The 16953-nt window shown below is 34.1% G+C and overlaps 1 protein-coding gene across 1 annotated transcript in view; it reads left to right on the top strand.

The window, feature by feature from the left end:
- Window positions 1-4264: 4264 nt before the first annotated feature.
- The window catches only part of LOC106062356 (uncharacterized), a 124889-nt gene continuing 112200 nt past the window's right edge, over window positions 4265-16953 (top strand). Inside the window, exons 1-7 of the mRNA XM_056007082.1 lie at window positions 4265-4390; window positions 8798-8847; window positions 10444-10514; window positions 11992-12884; window positions 14651-14753; window positions 15247-15334; window positions 16537-16750. Coding sequence (XP_055863057.1) covers window positions 4305-4390; window positions 8798-8847; window positions 10444-10514; window positions 11992-12884; window positions 14651-14753; window positions 15247-15334; window positions 16537-16750 — 1505 coding nt within the window. The 5' untranslated portion in view covers window positions 4265-4304. The remainder of the gene's footprint in view (window positions 4391-8797; window positions 8848-10443; window positions 10515-11991; window positions 12885-14650; window positions 14754-15246; window positions 15335-16536; window positions 16751-16953) is intronic.

Genomic DNA, 16953 nt, shown 5'->3' with positions numbered 1-16953 from the left:
TTTCATCAATATGTGGATTCCATGACAGTTTTTCATTTATTATAACACCTAGGTATTTTGCGTTTTTAGTCTGTGTTACTGGTTTGCCATGAATAAGATAAGTGGAATTAATTTATTTTAGTTTTTTTGTTACTCTTAACAACTGACATTTTTCTGGGTGGAAAGACATGCTCCAATTTGATTCCCATTTCTGTAATTCATCTAATTCTCTTTGTAAAATATCTGTGTCTTGTGTTGTTTTTATTGTTCTATATATTATGCAATCGTCTGCAAATAATCTGACTTTTGTTCCTGAACTAATGCAATTTGGTAAATCATTTATGTAAATTAAAAATAGTAGTGGACCCAAGACTGTTCCTTGAGGTACACCTCAGACACAAGGGAAGATCTTAGCGAGCTTCGAGGACCTTGATGGGCTTGACTTGTGACAAATGATCCTAATCCTACGTTTGAGAGTATGATTACTTTAGTATTTATCAGACTAGAATACGCACCTAAACCCTAAGGGCCTAGCCCTAACCTAGGCTTAAACTACTTTAACTTAACTTAAACTAAAGGCTTAAAAGACGAATGTAAAGAAATGTTTTTTTATGCTGCATTAATGTAAAATATACTAGAAACCTGTTTCTGCGTATCTAGTCAGGTAAACCAATTCCAATGTTTATAACTAGATTCTAGATCTGCATTTTCTATTTGTGTACAAAAATGAAATAATAGATAGAGTAAATTCCAGTAGATCAAGACTTCGAATACTTTAAAAAAGCGATTTGCACGGACTTTTCAGACAAGAGTTATGGAACTTTTCATTTCCTTCCTAAGTTATTTTTTCACTTCTCAATTTTCTTTGTGACTTAGGCCTAGATATAGCATATAGACCTAGATATAGATAATAGAATGAAAGTCTATTAGTTGAATCTTAATTTAAAATTCTAATCCATTCGATGAAAATGTTTACTAGTCTACTTAACTTTATTATAAATTCTAGCTTAAGAGGGAGATTTATTCAATTAATCAGTTATGAATGAATAATAATAAATAAGTAGGCTTACTTCATTGATAACGATTTAATGTCTAAATTCTTAATAAGCATAGGGTTAGCTTTACGCCTATCGGAAATTATTTCTTTATCTTGACTTATAATATTTTAAGACACAATTTTCTTGTTTAAAAAAAAAAATCCCTCGATGTAGAAAGCTGTAGCGCTGTGGGTCCGTGAAAATGTAATAACTTCGAGCGGCAAGAGAATTTCGAGATCACGTGACCTGTTTTTGTTTTTGTTTGTTTTTACATGTTTCGGATGTTCCTTCAGAGTTGAAGATAGTTTACTTCCTAGTCCAAACCTCCCGCAGGACGACGGGGGATGGGAGCGGGCAGGGTTTCAACCCTCGACCGTCGATAAATCCAAACGACAGTCCAGCGCGCAAACCGCACGACCAGGCAGCCAGCCTGTTGTAAGATCTGCTCAGGTTGGCTATTTATATTGATATTATAATCAAAAAGATGTCTAGTAGTGTCAGTACACATCAACATAGGCCTACACACTTACACACATTGACGTATTTAATAAAAAAAAAAAGAAAGGAAATAAAAAACTAAAAATAATTTGTTGCCGTTGTCAGTCTGTCGCACACATTAGACTATAGTTCCATGATTAGACAACACACTACCGTAGGCCAATGCCGAAGCAAGCTATGTGCGGGTGTTGCGGGCCGCACGGGCCATCAGATGGTGGGAGCATCAATCTGAGGACACACTTTCTTAGTAAAACTACACATTGCAATAGTTTGAAATCTCTTAAGGTAACCCAATTTTACACATTTTTTTAAAAGCATTGCATGTTGTAACTTCACTGTTCAGTGCACTGGTTATGAAAAAGTTTATGATAGTGGTTTTTTAAATTACTAATTAGTAATGGTCAAATCTATATAGTGGACCAGTGGAGGGAGGGGTATCTGGGAGAAGGTTTTCCAACCACTCAGAAAACACAACAATGATAGAGTCGGGATTTGAACTCAAGTCCCGTTGTAATGTGGTAAAGGCGTAGCCAAGCGGTTTTAGCCTCTCAGTCACACATCACTTGCTTGGAGGGAACATGAAGTTTGTCTGTGACTAACAACACTAATGACAACAATGCTAGAGATTTAAATAAGCAAGAGGAGAAAATGTGGAGATATTATCTGTAGAGAATCTTAGACATCGTGCGTTTTCTCTAAAAGCAGAATCTGAACGAGTTGAAGAAGAATTGGCAGTAGAAAATCAAGAAATATCCTGGGGTGAAATCACTATCCAATTAAGATCCATTGCTGAAAGACCGAAGACGTACATGTCTCAACAAAATTAAAACGAATTTATTGTAATATAAGTGTTCACAAAGACTAAAATAAGATCATACAGAAAGTTTAAATAGCAAAGATTTCTAGATTATTTTCAACAGTACACTTAACATCTAAGAATCTGGATCAAAATTTTATGGTACATTGGCATGCTGGGCTCAAAGACGTATTGGCCACAAGAAAAAAAAAATGCCAGGCGAAAAAAGATGAAGATATATTTTCTATCAACAAACAAGAAGAGCTAATGATGGAAATATCTTCCTTGGACCGTATTGTCATGAAATAATAACCCCATAAGAACAACGTCATGATAAATTTAAATTTTAGTCGCCTTTATTGAATCAATCTCGATGGTTATCCCAGCGACTTGACAAAAATGAATTTTGTCTGGGGGATTAGTGTCATTGTCGCAGTTTCTCTAGAAGTCTCCGAACTTCCAAAACAAGAATCTATTGAGCTTTAAAGTTAAAAATAAATAAATAAATATGTAGGCTAAGTCCCAGAATATTGCCATCTTAATTCATATATATATATATGGCTTGTCTTCGAGTCCGAAGATTAATGAGGAATACAGTGTTTCCCGTGGCTGCGCAGCCCCAGCTGTGACCTACATATCTTGCCATATCCAGGGCAAGCATAACCATTGTTCGCAGGTGGTCGATTTAGATTTTCTTTTCGTCGTCTGCGTTTGTCCTCGGCAGCAGATTTTCTTTTGGTCTCAAATGTGTATCCCGCTTCCTTCGTGAGTGACCTCCAGCTGTCTCGTTCCGACGCCGCATGCAGCCAGGTGCTCTCTTCTATGTCAGCCAGGGAAAGTTGACGCCTAAGCTGGTATTGAAGCGTTTCCGTGGGGCGCCTCTGTTACGTCGACCACCTTTTAGCTCACCAAAAAAGACTGCCTTTGGCATACGTTCGTCTCCCATACGGGATACGTGCCCTGCCCAGCGTAGCTGTCGGACCATAAGAAGTCCCTCTATACTGTCCATACCGGCGTTCGCAAGGACATCGCTGTTTTTTGTGTGGTCCTGCCACCGTATGTCCATGATGGAGCGCAAGCATCTTTGGTGAAAGCGCTCAAGAAGTCTTATTTGTTTTTTATATAGTGTCCATGTCTCAGAGCCATATAGAAGGGTTGAGAAAACCCCCGCCTGGTAGACATTGATTTTTTTAGACATCAGTTTAAGTTTCTCATTTAAAGATATTTAAGTAAGCTACCCCAGCATTAGTTTGGATAAATCTGTGATTGGGATCTTATTTAAACTTAAAGGGTTCCAATACTCATGCAGTCGGGAATATCCAAGTGAAGAAAGACTTCAAAACTTAAAAGAGCGTACTAGACATATTAAAAAGCAGTGCGTAGCGAGTTGATAGGCCTAATTATTCAAATTAGCAAATAGGATAAACTGTTTTTAGTGAACAAGTTATATTATGTTATACAATTTTTTTGGTTATTCGGGCTCTCTACGGTCGTCTCGACCAAAGTTTGAGAACCTCTGTTTTAAAAACACCTCTGATGCTTTCAGCCACTTTCAGGCATTATTCTTACATAAAATGCCTAGGTAATAAGGTATGCTAGAGAACGCAGGATTTCGAACTTTGCCGGCAACATATTTATGAATTATATTTTATAGGTCGATAGCATGGTCGATAGTCCAAAGTGGTACTCTCCTTAAGTGAAAATAAAAATTGTAGATCAAGTAGATCTTTTATTTTCTATGTAAATGTCTAACCGCAGACGTAAAATTCTAGAAAGCTAGACTAGTCTATAGAATACTATTACTATACTACTATAGTATGTGTATAGATATAGAAATATAGATCTAGTCCATCTAGATCTAGACAGTCACAAAGTGATCATCATAACATGTCCAGCCATATAGTCATGTAATCTAATACCTCCATATTGATATTGTATTTCTCCATTAGTAGGCCCTTATACTATAAATAGTATAATAATTTTATAGATTAGCAATGGCAATGATTGGTGACGAGACATTCTCTATGATAAGTGACAGCACAGATGGCTCATCGCCTTTGCTGTTTTCTGCTTTGTGCAGGTAACCCGAAACTAAAAATACACTAGATCTAAAGTAGTTTATGCTATTCGAACACCTTTAGGCCAAAATTTCAAAGCATGACTTTGACAGAGCATTATTTGACAATGGTTTGACATAGAAAAGAAAATGAAGTACCTTGCCTTAGGCTTGGCTTAGTACCAAATTTAAATATTCTTTAGTATAATGAGAATATGGATGACTACTTGTAATTGTAATTTTACCCCTTACCTATATTTGTTATTAGGCCTATATTTAAGGTCAAAGAGGCCTTGTGTTTTCATTTAATTCAAACAAATTTGACACATTATTTGATTCCAAACACCATATAATTTATTTCAAACAGTCTATATTTTGGCATCAATAAACTCAGATTTTAATTCTATATTAATATTAACTAAATTTTAAGATTCCCAGGCATAGCCCCTCACATGAAATCATTAAGATATTTTCAAACTATGCATAAATAAGAACAGTGGCGTAGCTAGGGTTAGGATGCCCAGTGCGGCAGCTCGTGATGATGCCCCCCCACCACCCCCCCAAAAAAAAACAAAACGAAATAAAACAGAGAAAAGTTATTGAAGTAATATGTAGGTCAGTGTTCAAGTACTGCTTGTGTATTCAGTTTTCAAGTACTGCTTGTAGTGTATTCATTGTTCAAGTACTGCTTGTGTATTCATTGTTCAAGTACTGCTTGTGTATTCATTGTTCAAGTACTGCTTGTGTATTCAGTGTTCAAGTTTTGCTTTTTGGCACACAAAAAAAATCATTTTAACAAAAAGATATCTGAAATAAATCCTACGTGCTATCTTGCTCACAAAACTATCAATAATTTTATCGAAATACATTTTTTTACATCAATTGACAAATTACTGAGTTGCACATTTTTCATCGTTGATCGCAATTGATTCCATGTGAGGATTCAATAGTTGGGATGGCGACAAAAATTCATGTTTATTTACTACATTATGATATTTTTCATATTGGGTGATTTCTTGAATTATCCCGTCCAAGGAAGAATAAATTTCCATCCGCAGCTCATTGTTGTGTCTTACTACAGAATTTTCATCTTTTTCGCCTCTCATCTTTTTCTTGTGGCCGATATGTGTTTGAGGTCTGATAATCTCCAGATCTGTGCACATGCTTTTAAATAAAGGTAACACTGGCTCCAGAAATGTCTTCCTGACTATTAGTTAAGAATGTGTTTAATGTTTACCGTTTCAGTATGCAGTCTCAAATCGACAATCTTTTGTTTTTGAAGGTAGAATTTCTTTGTCCATTATTTTAGATAATACAGAAATCAAAACCCCAGGGTAAGAACATAAATGTAGGCTGCATAGTAACTAACAAACCGCCTGCTTCAGATGTAGAAAAAGATTTTTCATCTGTGCTAGTCAATGTTTCTTGAGTTTCTATAATTTTTGAAAATTAAACTTTAACCATCTTGACAGCTTCTCCTCTGGCGCTCCAGTTGGTTTTAACTAAGTGTTTAAGGCTAGTTCCTGTTATTTTGTTGAGGATGTCCTAGAGGTGTGCTGAAGTTGATAAAAGGGTGTGTAAACGGTCTAGTGTACATAAAAATGATACTGAATTGATTACAGGTTCAGCAACCCGAATTCCTGCCAAACTCTGAGAATGGTTCAAGCAGACAAGGAATTAAGATGATGTCAATGAAAGAATTAGTAAACCGTCTTTATCCAAGACAACGTAGCCTTAAACATTTGGGAAATTATCTAGAAATATTACCCAATATTACAATAAGGTTCGTTTAGCAGTTTTGGGGAAATTTATATATTCGGACTGAATGCAGTTTGATTCGAACTACATGTTCTCTTAGGAGTGGATCTTACTTGGATAGTAATTTCACAAGCTCACAGAAATTACCTAGATTTTGTATTTGCAATTCTTCTTCAACTTGTTCGCGATGCAGATTGAGTGCCAGATTCTGTTTTGATAGAAAAGGAATGATATCTAAAATTCTCTCAGGTAGTAATATCAGATTTGTACCCTTTAGACCCTTTGATCCATACCGTCAACCTTTTCAACCAGAGATGACAAGTATTTTCTATATCTAGAGTGTGCCTCAGGAGAAAATGGGCATACATATGCAAAAGTATGTCACCTTAAGAAAATTTAACAAATATAATAAATTTGATACAACCTGGTCTACAGCCTACATTTAATTTAAGAAAAAACATTGGAGATGAAGAAAGTAGCAAAATAAACTTAATTTGTAGTTAACTTTTCAAATACAGTAGTTTGTGTTTTTTTTTTTTCATATATGTACAATGTGTTTTTTTACTGAGAGAGTTTATCCTTAGTTTGATGCCCTGTGCGGCTCGCACCACCCACACATTGCTAGCTATGCCACTGAATAAGAACACAAAAAATAAAAATATGAACTCACTTATTCTGTGTGTTGAATGTTTGTGTCTTTTGTTTAGTCATTTAATAAATTTCTAATGTCTGGATTAAATAAACTACTCTAGATCTAGTAAGTTATCTTATCTTATATAATACAGACGTTACTTCAAAAAAGAAGATGATTACGTCCTACGCGTCATGCATTTAGTCATGCATATTAACCAATGACTTAAATTCTGCCAAGTCACTGGTTTTCCTGGCTAGCTCAGGCAACCCATTCCATGCTCTAATAGCACTAGGGAAGAAGGAGTATTTGTACAAATTTGTCCTAGCATATGGGACGAGGAATTTGCCTTTATCTTTGTGTCTTTCAGAGTATTTTATTAAATTTTGTTTTTGTATTTGAAGATTATGGTTCAGTGTTTTATGTATGATTGCTACTTTACTTTTGAGCCTTCTGTCCTGAAGGCTTTCTAAATTTTGTGATTTTACTAAAGGTGTTACTCTAGTCAAATGTGAATATTCGTTTGTTATGAATCGCACTGCTCTATTTTGTGTCTGTTCTAGTTTCTTAATGTTTTCTTGAGTTGAGGGGTCCCAAACAGAGGATGCATATTCTATTATTGGCCTAACCAAGGTTAAGTTACTAAGATTAATTTTGAAATAAACTTTTATCTATATCTAATCAATCTAATCTAGATCTAGAGTCTAGATATTGAGAACAAAGACAGAGTTAAAAAGTTAGTCATGAAAGTATTGGACTCCTTCAGCTGTAGACTGTAGAATCAAGAAGGACAATGGATGGATGGATAGTGTTTGCACTATGACTAAGACTAATGCCACTAAGTGGTGACTAAGATGATTTACTAGAAATAATTCTTCATCTGAGAGGAAAGGGCTATTTGATAAAATAGTTTTACAGCCTACAATTTACTGACATCTTTTAACAAATTTGTTACAGTGTAATCCTAGTTTCCAAAGTCTTATTCTAATGTCCTCTTTGTGAATGGGTTGCCTGAATCAGCCAGGAAAACCAATGACTTAGCAGAGCTTAAGTCATTAATTAAAATGCATGTCTAGATTGACACATAAGACGTAAATATCTTCTTTTTTGAAGTAATGTCTGTAATATATAAGATTAGATAAATAAGAATCTTTGTCCTTATTTGGGTGTGCATGGTAACCCTAGATGATAATGAAGCATGCTTTTCAAATTAAAATTTTTATAAAATTCTAGTTATAAATATATTGATAGTCTTAACAAGTTTTTGCTGTAAATATCAATAACACAATTATTACACTTGTATTTCATACTAACTATTTTTCTCGTTAAATGAGTCCATTAGGTATTTATAAATGCTAGCTTAATAAACACGACACAGTTTGCCTTCAACCATTCAAGGTTTACTGCTCATGACCATTTATTAGCAGAAAAATGCTAACATTCATCCTGTTACATAGTTTTAAAATAAACTATGTCAGTTCATAACGAATTAAAAAAATAGAAGAGTAAGATGATATCATATGTATGTCACAAAATTATTACTATATTAAAGTATTACTATATAATATTGTAATAACCTAAGGAAGGCAACTCAACAATATAGATGTTTATTTATATGGGGACATCACAAATACATAGAATAACCTCTGCCTTGAGCACAGCAAGTTCTAGACTTGGGTAGAACCTTGTTCTCCTCTTTCTAATGTAAACATCCTTCCTAGTCTAATCTCTAAAAGTGGGCACCTTCTGCTCTATCTTGGATGGTGTGCATGGCAAGGTTAAAACAATATCATAAGTAGGCTTTTTAAAACTGCATCAAGGATAAGTAGAGCATAGTGATTGGGGGAGATGGAAGTATATTACCCCCGTGAATAGCAGAAAAAACTGTATCACATGAATTAAAATTTTCTATAACTTGGTGCTCAACTGGTAGATTGCCTCTGACACCAAATGTCTAGTTTAGTCTAGAATCTTGATAGTGATAATTTATTTTAGTATTGTCTTGCAAGTTTAAGCAAATATCTTTTTTTTTCTCTCATAAGGAAAGCAGCCAATGCGTGGAGAAAAGGTTCTCAAGGCTCATTGTGTGAAGGTATTTTTTTTTTTTACTTTAAACTCAGTAGTGTATATGACTTCTTGAAATGATTAATACTGATTGTTTGATGTCTGTGGAGTGGTTAAGCACTTGGCTTCTGAACCTTTGGTCCTGGGTTCAAATCTATGTGAAGACTGGGATTTTGATCTTCATGATTTTTAGGAGCGCCTCTGAGACCACCCAACTTTAATGGGTACCTGACTTAAGTTGTGGAAAGTAAAGGCGGTTGGTCGTTGTGCTGGCCTCATGACAACCTGCTCATTTTATGTAATCTATACTGATGATCAGATTGGTAAAGTATATTTATCTAATCTTATATATTACAGACATTACTTCAAAAAAAGAAGATAATTATATCCTACGTTCTTAGGTTATTATAGTTAAGTTTATAATTACAAAAATTTCTTTTTATTGTATTTCTATATTGATAATCATATTTTAAAGTACATTTTCTTTAGTTATTATAGTTAAGTTTATAAACTGCAGAATTTTTTATAATAATTTATTTGTATTGTTTTGTTAACTTTATAAAGGAATTATATTGTTATAATGCTATTTTTTGGAATCAGGATAACATCATTTGAACCTTACCACCTTACATTGCGAAGGTGCGGTTGCTGAGTGGTAAAGTGCTTCGTTTCGGAAGCACTTGGGCCGGGGTTCATATCCTGGTTGAAGACTAGTATCTTTAATTTCGGGATCTTCAGGCACCTCTGAGTCCACCCTGTTCTAATAGGTACCTGACATTAGTTGGGGAAAAGTAAAGGTGGTTGGTTATTGTACTGGCCACAGGACACCCTTGTTAACAATAGGCCACGAAACAGATGACCTTTACATCATCTGCCTTATAGACCACAAGGTCTGTAACAGGAACTTTACTTTTTTTTTTTTTACCTTAAATTGCATACTGTCATACTTATTTTACACATTTTTATTTACAGATGAAAACTGTGACTATCTTTCATAAAATGTTAACAATTTTTTTAATTAAAGTTTCTAAATTATTAAAAGATAAAAAATTAAGGCATCACAAAACTTTTTTTTTAATTGTCAGAATTTTCAGATTCTCTTGCCAATACTTGACACATTTGAAATAAAATTGCTTGACCTTTTAAACAATTACTTTATTTTATTTTTGCTTTTCTGCCAAAAAGGTAAATAACCAGAACAATTGTAAAGAATGCTCAGCTCCTCTGAGTTTATTCACCCAACATGAGTATTTTTCTATAAATCTTTATCACATACGACCATTGCAAGTGTTATAATAAAATTCAGATAGTGTGCATTAACAAAAAAATGTGTTGTTGACTATAGAGGTGGAGGTTTGAATTGAGATAAGAAATTTATTTATTTATTTAATTTAATTTGGTCTCTCAAAGATATGCACACACTTTGCAGGTATTTATGGGTAATAAGTAAGCCTAAATTCAATAGTTTTTTTTTTTTTTTTCTAATCTAGAGTAACTACCAACAACACGATAAAGTCTTTTTTATTTTTTATTTATCATTTTGTCTTAAACGATTGTAGTTCTGTATATAATGTAAAATTCTATTATTCAAAAATAATTTTTTTGTGTTATCTTTACATTGTAGGAAATTTGTCACCAGTGATTCCTTCCCAGAGCTTTGAAAGGACCAGTGTAGATGAAAATGTCATCACCACTGTAAGTCTCGTTTAGGTTTCAACTTCTATAGTTTTATTACGTTTTATTTAGAAGTTGATTTATTGCTTATAACCAAATAAGCTTATAAGCAAATAACCTAAAACAAAAATGTAAAATCTGTTCATTTAATTAAATGTAGACCATTGTGGTGCCACCTCTTTCTTGTTGACTAGTTCCCTCAACTCCTTCCTGTCCTTTCTGTAGGTTTCTTGATGTTCTCTTTTTCAGTTTCTTTTAGAAGACTTTTCTTTTTTTTTTTTGCTGCCTATACCATTTTAGATAATGTTTTAGATTGCATTGTTTAAAAAATATGCTGTACCTCCATCTACAAGACCTAGTTTTAGATTGCATTGTTTAAAGAATATGCTGTACCTCCATCTACAAGACCTAGTTTTAGATTGCATTGTTTAAAAAATATGCTGTACCTCCCACCTACAAGACCTAGTTTTAGATTGCATTGTTTAAAAAATATGCTGTACCTCCACCTACAAGACCTAGTTTTAGATTGCATTGTTTAAAGAATATGCTGCACCTCCACCTACAAGACCTAGTTTTAGATTGCATTGTTTAAAAAATAAGCTGCACCTCCACCTACAAGACCTAGTTTTAGATTGCATTGTTTAAAAAATATGCTGTACCTCCACCTACAAGACCTAGTTTTAGATTGCATTGTTTAAAAAATATGCTGTACCTCCCACCTACAAGACCTAGTTTTAGATTGCATTGTTTAAAAAATATGCTGTACCTCCACCTACAAGACCTAGTTTTAGATTGCATTGTTTAAAGAATATGCTGCACCTCCACCTACAAGACCTAGTTTTAGATTGCATTGTTTAAAAAATATGCTGCACCTCCACCTACAAGACCTAGTTTTAGATTGCATTGTTTAAAAAATATGCTGTACCTCCACCTACAAGACCTAGTTTTAGATTGCATTGTTTAAAGAATATGCTGTACCTCCACCTACAAGACCTAGTTTTAGATTGCATTGTTTAAAAAATATGCTGTATTTCCACCTACAAGACCTAGTTTTAGATTGCATTGTTTAAAGAATATAAAGAGGACCCCACATGTAAGACCAAATCTACTATTGAATCTGTCTCCATATATAAAAGTTCCAGTCATTAATGGTGATACTGTACATCTCCAGAAACGGATTGAGCAAACTTTCCTAGCTTTGTGCTTAATTTGTAGGATTGGCAGGGATGCCTTAAATATCATTAGTAATCTTTTCAATAATTAGAAAAAAAACAACAAAAAAACCCTCATATTTTAAATGATTTAAGTAAGAAAATTGTCTAGATTTAGTTGTGAACAAGAATATTTTAGTTCTGGCATTTGTCTCCCCTATATTTAACATTTGCATCTATCATGATAGAACAGCCTACTCATTCTGTCCATTAGCTGACTTAGTTTAATGCACTACTCTTTCTTAATGACAAAATAGCTTTGTACTTAATACATATTTCTTTTCTAGAATGTTCCATCTGAAAGCTCATCTTCACAACTCCTAATCACATATGACAGCCAGGCAGACCTGTTTGATTCACAGAAATCCTCTGACCACACTGACCAACTAAATAAAAAAATGAAGCTATCAGAGGATTCACAGTTTACCAAGGAGCCTTTGATTCATATTGGCTCTCAATCACCTGGGAAACTTAAAACAAATACAGTTCACAGTGTCGGTGGTTCTCAATCACCTGGGAAACTTAAAACAAATACAGCTCACAGTGTCAGTGGTTCTCAATCAGTAGAGTATGATAAGCTGCTTGTAGAGTTTCCGACTTGTACACAAAGCTATCAGGCTTTACCAGATAGTCGTAAATCATTACAGCCCATCAAATTAGATGATGATGCAGTCAGTATGTTTTCAACCAGTACTATTCCCCCAGTGCAAGACACATATTGCCCATCTGGTCAAGTTTTATTATTTTCTCCCATCCAATCAGGCCACAATTTGTCACATGTACCGCAACCAAAGAATGTTCATCCATGCAATATCCAAAATTCTTCATCATCATCATCGGACATCACAAATCCAAGTATGACCTCAAGAAATGTATGCCATGATGGGTCAGTCCATCCCTCAGTGGGGATGGCAGCTCAAGACATAACACAATCACTCCATGATGTCAGCAACAATTTCATCCAGCCAAAGTGCCAGTCTGGCGTTATGGTACACTCCTCTTGTAAGAACAAGGTGGACCTTCCCAGTGGTGATAATTCTAGCATGAAAGAATTGAACAACTCATTACACAGAAACCCGGAGAAAAGTTCTGCCAGTATTGTTAAAAGCACAAAGAGATCTGCTGATATTGTTGCAACTGCTGTGTCAGCTGCAGTCAAAATGGTAAATGGTGAGAAAAGGTTAGTTTTATTTAAGCCATTTATACATTTTTATTATCAGGATACTATGATTTAGAACTTTGCTGACAATATTTATTATATACAGATTTTGATTCCTAGTTTATATTTGTAGCTCATTTTATCGGCCTTGTATGTAGTTAAGTTTTCTGCACATTATCTGTTGAAAACATCTCCATACATTTTCAAACATATTTCTGAGTAAAAATGTGCACTTATCATTTGCAGTTGTGCTCATATAAAAATTACCTCCCTTAGACCATCTGCTTTTACAATATTGATAAGCTAATACACTTGATAGTCCAACACTTCATAATCCTTAATCACATTACTAGCATAAATTCATATAATTTATATACATTTATACAGTAGTATGTAAATTTTTAGAATATAGGTAGTCTTAAATTGTAATTTAGTACAGCGAGAGCCAAAATCATATGTTTTGTATTTTTAGATCAATAATTGTTTTTTTTTTTTTATTTTGTCTGTTTTTTTCTTATACCCTAAAAAGTCTAAGAGAATATATTAAACATCATACATAGAACTTTTGTGACATAAACAAAGCATTCTTTGAAGTACAGATAACCTTTGCTAATACAACAACTTTAGGCAATCCAATACCCCAGGGTCCTGTAGTCGTCGACTATCAAGAAAACTGTGTAATGTATATATAAATAAAGTTGTTTTCAGAGAGTGAATTCTTAGCATCATGAGAAGTTAAACCTGATGACCCAATAGTCATTTGCATACTGAGGATTTTAGTATTGGTGAAGAACTAGAGATCCTCTTGTTAAAAATGGAATAATTTAATTTTTTCATGTTGAAATTAATAAAAAGAAAAACACACAATGTACTTCCTGTAATAACACCCACAATTTAATTTAAATTCAAGAATAAAGGCAATTTAGTAGACTTCACATGAAGTTTGAGAATTATAGACTCATTCAACTTATCTGAGCCCTGATGCAAGCCAGACTCATCTTTTTATAGTATTTCCAAACTCTAAAATTGAGAGTTGTTAAAGTTTCCGATACTGGAAAGAATTATCTCCCTTACAGTATTTATTCTTCTGTGTATGGCTTGAAGCTGCCAGAAGTCAAATGTCTGAAAAATGTTCTGTTTACATTTCTCCGGCAACATTGACATGTATATATGGCTCCTTCTGTCTTTAAACTTTAAACAAAAAGTCCTGGCAAACTCCTGGAATTTCATATTGACTTTGGTGTAGAAACCCTGTTAAAGACATCGAGGACATGGATACGCCCAGATAAATTCATAGCTTTAGTTTCTTCTTGAGTTGGGGGTAGAATCTGGTGTGACAATCAAGCCCATTGTGAAGCGGCATAGTTTGCCACAGTTTTTAAATGTGAATGTACCTATTTTAGGGCTTTTGTAAGGCCACTTTATTTCTTTTGCCCTTGGCAAGGTTTATATCATGGGTCCAGTCTAGGAGAGGGTAACTCTGACCCCAAACCCCTGCTGCCTTGCAATACTAAAGCTTCAGGAGACAAACTTGAGGAGAAATCATGTAAAGCCCATTTGAAGTTGAGAGTATCAACTATGATATTCCCTCCAGCAACTTCTGCCTTCAAGTTAGTGCCAAATGTAATTGACAGTAGACAAAGATATATAAATGAAAGAATAAGTTAGTTTTAGTACACAATCAATGTGTTAGTTTGTCAATCTTTTTGGTTTGTCTCAGAACTAAGCTTGTTGAAACTCAGTTCTTAAATTGCAAAGACATTGTAAATCTTTTTGGTTTGTCTCAGAACTAAGGTTGTTGAAACTCAGTTCTTAAATTGCAGAGACGATGGGAAGAGGTCAAAGAATGACTCACTTCAGAAAGAGAAAGTATTGCTGAAATCCTCGCAGGTAATCTATTTGTGTAAATATAATATTATTGTAAATCCTTTGTGTTGCTTATTAATTAAACTTATTAATCAACAATAAGAATGGCCACCTTAGATATAACGTTTCATTACTAAAGAACTTATTAAAACAATGAACTAAGTAAGTAAAAGAAATAAATTATTTTAAGACTAATTTTAGTAAAGTGATAATTTTAATGACATTACTACTTGTATTGCTATGTATTAGATTGTACAGACAGGTGCAGATAATGGAAAGCAAAATTTAATTGACACCTGGCTGAAAGTGGCTTTGCCTGCATTACTTTCTGAAAAATATGCAGGTCATCTGAAATACTGCACTCATCCTTAATCATCTGAAGACAATGCTTATTATTATTATTATTAGATTCTATAGATTTAATAGTAAAATATTGCAGTTATGTGTGTCTCTTTTGATATTTTGATTATGAATATTAATTATGTATATTAATTTCCAGTGAATTCTCTTCTCTCAGGTTCATCAAACAGAGGTGGATACACTGAACAGATTAATTAATCTGTATAAAACAACCCTAGAGAAGATTCCAGAGAAAAAGCCTACTGGTAAGTTCCAACATCTTTTAAGTCTAAACATGGCTGCTCATATGTAATTTTAGAAAATAGAAAAATTTTATTCTTTGGATGCTCAAGAGAAATGTTCCCATCAGAAATCGCTACATTAATGGTAGTTCTATTTTTGGGATTACATTCATAAACGCAATAACTTCCATTACATTCCATGAACATTGCTGCCATTTGTTTATTTGGCATCTATGAAAAGACAAGCAGTTCCCAAGCTTTTTTGGGAATGTGGGCCATTTCTATTTTGATATGTGTATCGGCTGCATCTCCAAAAAATATGGATTCCAGTAGAAAAGAACCAGGCCTCAGAAGCTACATTACGAACTCTGCGGGTAAGTTTAGTGTGACCAAATTGCACTATCCCAGGGGCAGATATGCCTGGGGGTTGGGCATAGTTTGGGTGTCACCAAAAAAGACCGCTTTGTTGTTGCATAACATAATATTGGAACAGTAATATATTTTTCCTATTGCATTTATTTTTTGGTATTGTTGAAATGAATTCTTGTCCCAGAGCTTTAAAGTAACAGTTGGTTGTAGATAGTGAAACATTTAACACTTTACTGTATAGTTTCTACTTCCACTTAGTATTGTGATGAGACACATTATTTATTCTGAAATACTGTGTGGTCCAAAAGAAGGTGGATAGTATGTTGTTAAGTATCAGTCCTATTATAAAAATTATTCGTGCTATAAATGTTATCAATGACTGTTTTGCCATAAATGTTATTTACTGTTCACTTTACTGTTGGACCACCCTGTATAGTTTACTTTATTTGGAAATAATATGTTTATGTTGTGCTAAATCTTATTCTTAAGAAAAAGAACAACGTTGTGTGCAAGTTTTCCAATACTCTGTTTATGTACTCAGGGCAGCCTTAGGCATAGGCAAACTAGGCAGCTGCCTATGACCTCCAATGGGGGATGGTGGTGCACAGGACTATAAAAAATTTTTTTAGAGATGAAATAGGGAAACTTGTGCCCAATGTTATTTTTGGAGCCTGACTAGGTTTTAAATTAAGGGTGTAATTTTATTTTTTCGTTTTTTTTTTTTTTTTTTTTTCATGAATTGGGGGCTGCCAAATTCACTTTGTTTAGAGCCTCCAATTATCTAAGGCCGACCCTGAAATACTTTACTTACATAGTATAGAAAAAATTATTGCTGATGCATTTGATATTTTTGCTAGATAAACTTCTAGATAAACTACAGCATATCACAGAGAAGCTTATTCAAAGTCACAAGGAGGAGAAGATCAAATTGAAATCTTTCCACACAAGATCTGGTCACATAGACAGTACTAAAAGGGCCAGTAAAAGATATGAGACCCTGGTAAAGCAGTTGGAGGAGAGACAAGCTCTGCTGCATGCAGCTCAGTCACATCATCAGGAGCTTCTCTGCAGGTAAAAGCTGAACAAATTACTTTTAAGTTGCCCCCTTCATCTCTCTTATTTGTCTAGATATATGATTTTTCTTCAATTTATTAATATGGGGCAAGGCCTATAAGTTTCTTTTCTTTACAAAAGTACTTGAACATGGATGAATACCAGAGTGAAGGTCTTTCTAAGAAGGCTTATATTAAACTAAAAAAAAATTGCTTTCAAAT

Source organism: Biomphalaria glabrata, chromosome 12 (assembly GCF_947242115.1).
Source record: "Biomphalaria glabrata chromosome 12, xgBioGlab47.1, whole genome shotgun sequence".
In the NCBI taxonomy this organism is placed as follows: Eukaryota; Metazoa; Mollusca; class Gastropoda; family Planorbidae; genus Biomphalaria; species Biomphalaria glabrata.
This window is presented reverse-complemented; position numbering and strand designations above follow the sequence as displayed.